This window comes from Amblyomma mixtum, chromosome 3 (genome assembly GCF_055824585.1).
Source record: "Amblyomma mixtum isolate Tamu chromosome 3, ASM5582458v1, whole genome shotgun sequence".
NCBI classification, from domain to species: domain Eukaryota; kingdom Metazoa; phylum Arthropoda; class Arachnida; order Ixodida; family Ixodidae; genus Amblyomma; species Amblyomma mixtum.
Genome location: NC_143014.1, coordinates 249,262,395 through 249,272,569, shown reverse-complemented (window position 1 = coordinate 249,272,569; position 10,175 = coordinate 249,262,395). Strand labels below are relative to the sequence as shown.

Genomic DNA, 10,175 nt, shown 5'->3' with positions numbered 1-10,175 from the left:
ACCTACCACCAGCCGCACTATATAGCACCCCTAACGCATCGGTCACATCTCGCACGCTGCACGAAAAGAGAAACTTGCCTATCGGTTTAGGTCAAGCCGCTCCCCGGCGCACCTTCGCAGGGTGGCCGCATACGAGCCACGCGTAAAGGAGTCGTAAACGTGACCTGCGCAATTAATGAGGGATCTGTGGTTCAGCGAATCGGCGACGTGATCGGAGCCAAGCGAAAGCCGCAGCACCGTCCTCCCTGTATCTCTCATGCTTCCCGCCCGATTGGCACTCGATAAAGAGTTTTACAAGGGCGCCACGTAACGCGTATCGCATGCTTATTAGAGGCACTGGAAAGGACCCTGCCTCGCAACGCCCGCATTCTCGTAGCAGGGGCTTTTCCCACGCCTTTGCTTCTCCGAGGGAAGTAAACAAACGAGACAGTACGCGGGAACAGAACGAAAACGACGGCTTTATCAAACAATAAACATTTTAATCAAACAACGTGTTGCGCAGTCATTCACTCTTTTTGTACACACGCACATACAAACACGCCACATTTTGCGCAAAAAAAATATAAAAAGAGGCTGTACAGAAAACTGTCATTGCCTGCGGTAACGCGATACAAAACAAACAATTCAACGCATACACACAAACACACTGAGATACATGATCACACACTCTCTTCTCTTGCAGATTTTCGCACAGAAGCACACAGCGACATTCAGGGCGGTTAACAGCGTTCACAATTGCTCACAATGAACGGAAGCACACCGAGCTTCCTTGACATCAACGCGTGCACAAGCGATTCCTTCCTCGGTACATACATTTAACATGAAACATAAAGAACAAGTACAGACGGTGTCACAACGTATAAAGACAACATTTTTCCACGGGACAGGGATCTCGCAGTTCATCCTTCCCTATGGAGGCGCTGAGCTGAGCGACGGGCTTTCCGCGGAAGGAACTTGTAGGCATTGCGCCGGGCGCACTAACCGTGTAGGGGTCACAAAGCAGTGCGCCCGAACCAGAGGTGTCGCCGGATGCTATGCATAAGGTCGGGAGAAGAATGGAATACCCGTGTCACACGGCGCTCGTCGAAGGCTATCAGTTTGGTATACTGTAGGGCGTCGAAGGCGGTGCTACCACAAAGCAGGGTACTCACAACCGAATTTCAACCTAAGAAACGACTGGCTGAGTCGCATTGTCCATGCGTGATCAGGCACGTGCAGTGCGATTCAGCCACGCCTCATTTTAACCGAAGGAGCAAAAACTAAAGGAAGCAGCAACGCAGCTACACGAAAGCTTAAAATCGGGCGAGTTGGCATGAAGTCATAATTTGGAGTGCACCGCAACGAACGGACGCGAGAAGAACGCGCTGCGGTTTTAGGTTTTTTTTGAATACCTACAGGGCGCGGCCCAAAAACCACGGTTGAATTTTTTCACAGTAGTCGCTGCGCCCATAGTGCGGCAATGAGTTTAAAACGTTGTGAGTGTGTAAAAAACTTATTTTCATCTATTGGGGATGTTTATAAATTGATTCCTTGCAGATCTATGGTCCGCATGCCGTAGCCTTCGTTTTTTTCGCTGGCCACCGTGGGCGCACACTGTAATTGACACTTTTTTACACTAGGGTTTTAATGACAAAAAAAAAAGCACACGCGCCTACCGAAAAGGAAATTTGCGCAATTCTTATGCAACAAAATGATTAAAACGGCGTAATATCCGAGTTTTCTCTACGTAGCTTTTACTTTTTTTTCATGCTGGCTAGAGCTAACTTAACTTCTCATAGACCTTCGAAGGCCTGTGAGGCAAATGCTCACCCTCGCTTCCGCGCCACGCGCGCTTGAATACAGAGGGGCCCCGCATTCTAACGGCCTTCGGGGCGCCTGTGTGACACGGGTATGAGAAGAAATGTTTGGCTTGCATATAGGGTCGGCCACATCGTCTCAGCCCAGCAGGCTCTCCTGGCATGTCCGAACTCGAGCTGGCCTGAATGACTCGACGTAATGGCGGCCGGGGAGGGGTGCGGAGCGGGCCGCGACCACCGTGCACGTGAACAGTCTGCAGCGTCCTTGGAAGATGGTGGTAACGTGGTGCGCCGCACAGTCCGTCAAGGCACTGGCCGATTGCCATCGCGCACCAAAGCTCCCCGTAGCAGCGCCGGTGGATTGCACGAAGGGAAGGAAATCGCCGGGGGAGACATACACACACAAACACTCGCGCACACACTACAAGAGCAGCAGCGCCGGCGCGCGCATTTCCTTCGGAACGAGGACGTCGGTGAGGCCGTGAGAAAGAAGAGGAAACAGCGGCCGCGTGGGCGCTTGCTAATGGCGCGCCAAATCGCTTTTCCCGCCGTACGGGCAAAAAGAGGGGGGGGGGGGGGACGAACACCGAAACGCACACACACACACACGCGCGGAAACAAAACATGACGGAATGATCGGCATCGCTCGGCTGCGTGGCAGCGCAGCGGCTGGTGAGGCGGGACTTGGGCCCCGGCACCAGCCGCCGGCGCAGTACGCGACGCACCGCGAGCCCTAGTGTGGCTATGCAGCGGCTCTAGGAGGGCGTGCTTCGTTCCCGAAACTAGCGCGACGGCCCATCCGAAACACGTGTGGCACCCGGCGAAGGAGCTCGGGTCGCGGACCACACGTGCACACATATACTATAGACTGACGAAAGGAATAGACTCATGCAGAGAAGGAGTGTTAAAAACACGAAAAAAATGCGAATAGACTCGCGAAAGAGAGAGAGAGTTACGAATCCCGTGAGGAACGATCTGCGTTCGTCAGGGCGGAAGAGAGACGACGATTGCCAGGCCGGCATGCCGTTATCGGCTATGCACGAGAGACTATAACTAAGTGTGTATATAGTAAATGCGGCGAAACGCCAAAAGGAAGCAGTGTCGCATCGAACTGGTTACAAGACAGCTGCTTTTTAGAGTAATGAAAGTAAAATGACGTATAACACTCGTAAGAATACTCTTGACTATATAAGGCAAAAAAAAAAAGGAAGGGGTTAAAGGTTCGCGCGTCTGCAGGGCTTGCTCCGTTAAAACATTATAACTAGACTAAAATGTTAAACGAACACCTATCGCATGAACATAGCACCCAAGTTCGATCCTTGCGCGCCCATCATCCTAAACACTCATGGATAATACTTTTGGGAATGCTGCCAGCCGCGAAGTTGTACACGCTGGCAACACTGCCGGACGACAATCATGACTCCCACGCAACGGATGCCAATGCAAAAGCCACTTCTCATTTGGTAAGCGGAAGGTCCCGATATGCTCGCGGAAGCCGAGGAATTTGACGCCCTGCGCGGCGGAGGCTCCAGGGAGTCTCCGGCGGGCAGGGGTCCGGCGGGAGGCAGCCAAGCGAGGGATGCGAAAGGTGACCCTGAGGTGAGCAGTGCTCCACGCGGCGGAGAACGAGAGGTCCAGTCCGGTTTTTTCGCAGCCGGCTCACAATGGGCGCTGCGAAATACGAGCAGGGGAGGGGGCCACGAGCGGCGGAGATCCGCCGATAGCATCGCTATGCTGGGAATGAGATTAGACAGGTCTGGAGAGGAGGCTGCGCGCGCCTGGTCTGCGCCCACCGCTGCATTCGCGACCATCTCGGGAGTAAAAATAATAATAACAAGGCAACAATATTCAGTAGCGTAACTAAAGCACTATTACTAGGCAATACGAAGGAGGAACTTGTTCGCTACAGGCTTTGGAAAATGTAGCCGTGCACAAAACGCGCGCGTATATACAGAGTGCCGTCACAGCGGCTCTGCAAAACGTGCCACGACGCCGAGCTGGGTCATCGTGGCAGGCTTTGGTTCAGTACCTTGTGTACGCCGGGTCCAGGCCTTGCGCACGGCGCGACAGCGCCGGCATTCGCGTAGTTTACAGGAGAAACGGTCGGTCTTGTTCCTGAGGTTTGATTGGTCCAGCCGAGGTTAGCACCGCACAGTTCCATACAGGCCATCGCGTCCACACTACCGGCGGGCGCCGCTGTTGGAGATGAGATAGAGCGCTATGTCCTGGTGGCCTCCGTAGGCGGCGATGTGGATTGCCGACCAGCCATCGCGGTTGGCCAGCCGCGTGTCGGCGCCGAACTTGACGAGCAGCTTCACCAGTTCCAGGTTGCCCTCCATGACGCTCTTGTGCAGCGCAGTCTGGCCCTCGTGGTCGTACAGGTTGACGTTGAGCGAGCCTTCCCAACGCTGAAGCAGCCGCTTCAGCTCGCTCGCGTCGCCCTTCTTGACGGCGCGCTGGAAGACCTCCTGGGACACTATCTCCGTCTGCGACATCGCTCACACACTCCACACGCACACAAGCGGCGACTAGATGGACAGTGACCGGCGCCGACCGCTCGCTCGCTGCCATTGAGCGCAGCGCCTGGTGCCCCGCTATTTAGCGGGCCCCGAGGATCCGCCAGGAGGCGCGGACCGCCTTCCCGCGCTCGTCCGTAGCCAATGGGAGGCCGAGAAAATCTTTCGGATACGTTACAGCGCGCCCCGATTGGCTCGCGACGGCGCAGATCCTATTGCTTTCGATCTGGTGGCGACATCTCGCGGGACTTCGCCACACTAGCATTGTGCGTTGCGGCGGAGCTCATCCGTGAGAATTCAGGGGCTGCGTGCGAATCTTCGCGCTCGCAAATTCATCCGCTGGTCTCGACGAGCACCGCAACGGCTGTTTTGCTGCCGTTTTACGCTTGATTTCACTTCTCGGTCGCAGTGCGCTATGTCACAGTACGATCAGCGTTCTTCTTAGAAGACGCTCGCCTCTTGGGCCAGTGGTAGAAGTTCTTTCTGTTTTGTTTTTTTGCTAGACTATGCGACACAGGCGAAATGATTGGAAATTTCATTAATGTAAGACTAACGCAGCCTGCTCCTTAACGCAGCCACTGACATCAACGTACTTTTCAGCACATTATGCTGCTTGGACTTTCATTCGCTTCTGCTCACGTCTCGCGCAGGGTAGAGTGCGAAGCGCTAAGGAGGTGTATAACAGTTCGGTGAATGATCGTCCCCACGTGCTCTCCGGCAGTCTTTTCGTTTCAGTTTTTGTAGAAATCGGTCGTCTATGCCACGGGCTAGCGTGTCCAGACAAAGATTTCAATTTTACTTTCGTACACCGCTGTTGTAACGCCGTACGCATCGCGGCGGCCGCATACTCTCGACGACTCGTGGCTTACAGGGGCGAAGGAGGGCCATCCCCCTCGTCGGCCCGCTGTTCGCACCGCGTTCGCCGGTTGCGTGCACGGCGGCGCGTCTCCACGGGCCGGGAGCATCTCGTGAGCATCTCGCTCATGAGCGGTCGCGCATGCCGGGCATAATTCTGTTCTCCGCCACGGCGCAAGCGCTTCCGGACATCGCTGGTTGGGTCGCGAGCATATCAGCATAAAAATGCAATCGTCAGCGACCGTCGCCGCTGTGGCCGCGGGGCTTCTGCACCGCGCTCCTGTTCCGGCAGCAGCACGCGAGGTATATGGTGCTCGCACGCTTTGCGAGAGCGAGTCGCGTGAGTGAGTTTGTTTGGTGGAATGGGAGCCGTTTGATGGCTGCAAGAGTGGGCGCGGTTAGTGTGATGCGACAAAGGAGAAGTACAGAAAAAAATTGCTGACGCTCAGCTTGGCTAAGCCTGGGGAATGCGAAGCATATTAGTGGCTAGGCTTGGTAATACATGGCTTTCCTTGGTTGAATACTTGGTCATTTTAATACAACCACTAGAAGCCTTCGTCGTGGGGGAAGACAACGGCATGGCTACAGCGGAACGCCGACTAACCCCGAGACGCGCGTTGGGTGAGCGCCTGGATTGCCACGGAAGCCACGTCTGCCTGCCCGGTGGAGCGAGCGTTTCACCTACACCGAGTGTGAACGCGCGTTCGAAATGCGCGGGTGTGACGGCTAGGGGTCCCACGGCGACGGCGCGAGGTGGAGGCCGGCTCTCTCATCCGATGTCACGTGGTGTGACGTCACGGTGTCACGTGGGGGTCCCACGGCGACGGCGTGAGTGGTAGCTCTAGCAATATGCTTCGCATAAAAACGAATGGTGGCGTAGCAGCGATTTTGTAAATAGTGTACACAGCTCTCCCCTGTCCTTTCTTGCTGTCGCTCGCCTCAATACTTCTCCTCACTATCCTTTCCCTTTCATTTCCGCCGGCTGCAGCTCGTTTGCTTAAGATTATTAGATAGCAATTGCCGCGGCCGCCAACACTCTTTTGCTGCACTTTTTTGTTTTTTTATTTTCATTTTTAAAATAAACCACTACCACCGTAGCAGCGCAGGGGGTTTCTCTGTCTTCGAGTCAAAGCGGAGAAGGCGTTGGGGGTCGGTGAGGCTCCAGAGCATGGAGTTCTTTCCTTTCTCCCTGTTTCAGAGCGATGTATGTAGTCGCCACAGTTGCCCAGCGATGATCTGGCGATCTTCGCGCGCGGTCCATCCGACATCCCACGGCGGGCGGTTCGCTTCGCTTCCTCGCTGGCGCGAAATCCCAACGAGCGATTTTCGCTCGCTCCGCGTTTTTTCGGCACTACTTTCCCACGGCAGCGACAGTGCGACGCGGCGACCGCCGCCGACACTCGGGAGCGGGCGAAACAAAAGCAGGCCATCGCGCGGGGCGACGGGTTGGCGAGGAGGCGTCGATTTGCGTGTGACCTTGAAGACGTCACGAGAGGGAAAGGCCCTCCTCCTCCTTTTCCGTGCGTCGTCTCCGCTGCCGCTTTCCCACGAAGGTCCGTTCGCCGCCGCTCTTGGGAACCCTGCCACAGCGCTCTGTGCGAGCGCCGAGGAGGAGACCTGTCTCCCTCTCCTTTCATGCTTGTCTGCTCGGCCGTTTTTGGGTCCATCTTCCGTTTCTGGCGCCCACTGAATGAGGAGCTTCCCCCTCTCAGCCGGCGCGAGATTTTCCAGTTGACATTTTTACCTTTCCCTCTCTCCTTACTCTCGTGCGTTCACTTCTCTTCTTTTATTCTTCCCATCCCCACTACCCTCGTGGCTTCCCCGGTCATTTAAATGCACTAGCGCCCAGGGTGGCTGGAATTTTAACCGTTGGAGAAGAGGGCTAGGCCCCGCGCCGTTGACGGAGCCTCTATCGTTTACAAAGACGCGCCCTTTCTCATCATCTTTTTGTTCGCTTCTTTTTTTTGTCCTCCTCTCTATTTTTTTTTTGCGCCATCCGGCACTCGAAGCTAACGTGGCTTTCTTCAGCGCGTCATCCGTGTCGTCAGCGCGCTTAATTAGTTGCCGCTCCTTCGGGGCTGTCTGTTTTTCTGTCTGTCGCCCGTGGAGCGCGGCTCACCCATCGAGCGGTTGCGGCTGCTCGGAACTGGTTCACCAAGGAATGGGAGCCGCTGAAACGGTGGCGCCCGGTGGGGATTCACTTGCGGCGTACGGATCACTGGTTCTGGCCCGACCCCTGCTCCTCGTTATGTTTATTTCTCATCGTTCGTTCTCCCGCTGCTGCTGACATTTCGTCCGCCTCAGACAGACCTGCTCGTTCTTTTTTCTTAAATTTTTTATTTATTATTTCTGTCTCCTTGAGGGCACCTATCAGCGCGGGCATAAATAGATAATAGAAACAGGCTCGACGACTCGTTGGAGTCGATAACAAGGGAATGCTTTACGAGTTTGGATTCATGAGGAGTTGTGATAATTAGGCAAGCAAAAAAAAAAAGCAAAATTCTAATTGTGAATAAGAAGTCGGGAAAGAAACAGCAAGGAAACTTTTCTGACGGAAAACGCGGTCATTTTGCGTTACGTAACTGGTCTCTCGCGGTGAGCAGCCGCAGCCCTTTTTTTTTTCGTCTTTCCTTTCCCTGGGGCACTGCGTAAGCCGAGACTTGAATGAATGGCTGGTTCCGCGGGGCGCCTGGGAGCTGCGTTGCTGCCGCATAGACTGCAGGCGCGCTGCCTTGAATAGGAGCTACACGACGCTTGGAGCTGATCCAGACGCTCACGCTCTTCCCAGGCGGCTCCTCGCGGGCGAGGTGCCTGTAAACAGCGCCACTTCCCGCTTCATTGTTCCTGCTTTTCCTAGAGCATCGCGGGTTAGTAGACGGTCATTGTTAGCTTTAGTTTAGTGTAATGAAGGCCAAGATGAAGATGTTGCGGCGGGGCACTAATCGCCCGGAAGAAATGCGAGGCTACAAGAGTTTAAAAAAAAGAACAGGAACAGCAGACGGGAGCCTTTTCTATGCTGAATGTTGGTCAAAATTCCCCAGGCCACAGCGCCTCCGTTTGGGCAGTATCGGGCACTTGCGGCACCTTCGAAGAGACCAAGGTCATCAGAGAATGACAGTGACACTCATCCTCATAGATTTCGAGCTCAATGGGTGTTGTAAACGCTCTACTACACGGCTCAAAAGCCGACCCAGGACCCGGGAACTTTTTTGATCAACCCTCTACATCGAAGTACAGTTGTCCAGCAAAGACTGGCGGTTAGGCTGCAGCGGACCGACGATGCAGTTGTTCGTTGTGGTTGAGAGCGCTTAGACACACGGACAGGGGACAGACACAGAAAAGACGACGGCACAGGCGCTGATGCCGTAACCCCTTGTTTCTGTCCCCTGTCCGTGTGTCTAAGCGCTGTGAACCACAATGGATCAGCACCAACTATCCCGACAGCTTATCCTATTCACGTAGTTGTTCCTGTCCCGCCCACTGAACAGGTAGCTCACTTTCTGCCATCTTTCTCTACGCATATATGCATGGATCAGTTATAATGCATGGATCATAACAACTCAATTGATTAGCGGAAAAAAAAAAGAGCCAGACAGCCGCCTCACGCGATCATTGCCTCTCAACGTAAATGCGTCCATGCGGGGGCCACCCGAAGATCGGGCGAATAAGAATGTCGGACAAGAGATACCACGGGGCGCACAGCTTTGAGTACTTAATAAGTCAGACTACCGGCACTCCCTGCGAGCTATTTAAGCGTTTGATGGCATACACTAATGGCGTCGCTTTCGGCACCTCTACCTTCACCCTCTCCCGTTCTTTCGGAGTCAACAAAGGCCGCCTCTCGCTCCGCTTCTCTTGTTTCACGCGCGTACTCATCCACTTTGGAATCGCTTGACACCGGCTCTTAGCGGGGGCTTTCAGCGACCCCTCCGGCGCCCTCTTCCCATCCGCCAGCGATTCCCGGGAGGGGGGCGTCCGTGACCCCGGCCAACGAACCGCGGGGTCCCCTCCAAAGGAGAGCAGGGCGCCGCTTCTGCGAAACTCGGAAGAGGGGGCAGAGGAAGTAACCGAGAGCGCGGAGGAAAAGAAGGGCACGCAGGCGAGGGGGAAGGCCGGAATAAAGGGTCGGCCGTGTCCCCCTCTGCGGATGAAGAGGGAGGGCACCACCGCGCCCCGGAGCCGAACCCCCTCAGCCCCGGGGAGAGGCGCGGCGAAAAGGAGGCCAGGGTCCCCCGCGTCCCAGCCCGAGTCCCACCGGCGCGCGGTCGCCGACCAAGGGCGGAGAAAGGGCGCTTCCAAGGGCGCCTGCCGCGACGGCTCGGTTTCATTGCCGCAACGGCGCCCCGGCGAAACAATGGTTGCGCTCCGCCGCCTCTCGCGCACTCCGGGAATGCGGGGTCAGCCGTGGCCCCGTAGCCCTTTGTCGCCCTTTCAACGGCTGCCTGTGCGGACCAGCGTGCGCGCCTTATGCGACTACAGCCGGACCTTGAGAAAACGGATGCATTTTTAGTTCTTCTTGTCATTTTTTTTATATCTTCTACGGGGCAAAAACGCGTACACTGCGTTATGCGCGGTGAGAATGAGCCGTTGTTTGTAACGAGTTTTGGCTGGTGCTTCCCACTTCGGCGAACACTGTGGTTGACGGTTAGCCACAGTCAAAGGACGCTGCAGTAATCGTACATAACTGCTGCCGGATATTGGTCACCTCTCGCGATGCATGCTGGTCGTGCACCGTTAGTGAGAATGACGATGGCAGATGAGAGCGACTGAATATGCAACGAAAATGTCTCCTGTGGGCGCAGCATAAAATATAGCTGAAACGGAATGTGATTAACAAAATAAGGAAAAATATGAGCAAAACGGAATGTGATCGGTAATGGGGTGCAAAAACATACGGGAAGAAAAAAATACGAACGAGTACTCTCCATAGTGAAAATAAGCCATTGCTGACTGAATAAGATTTAGAGAAATTCCATGTGTTGGGCGGGGAACAAACCAGCGAGACACA

General features: G+C 54.9%; 1 protein-coding gene across 1 annotated transcript; it reads right to left on the bottom strand.

Moving 5' to 3' along the window:
* Positions 1 to 440: 440 nt before the first annotated feature.
* On the bottom strand, positions 441 to 4,379 carry LOC149354288 (notch-regulated ankyrin repeat-containing protein A-like). The gene has a single exon (XM_089583267.1). It carries the CDS (start codon positions 4,289 to 4,291, stop codon positions 3,977 to 3,979), a length of 315 nt encoding a protein of 104 aa, XP_089439393.1. The 5' UTR covers positions 4,292 to 4,379; the 3' UTR covers positions 441 to 3,976.
* Positions 4,380 to 10,175: the final 5,796 nt, after the last annotated feature.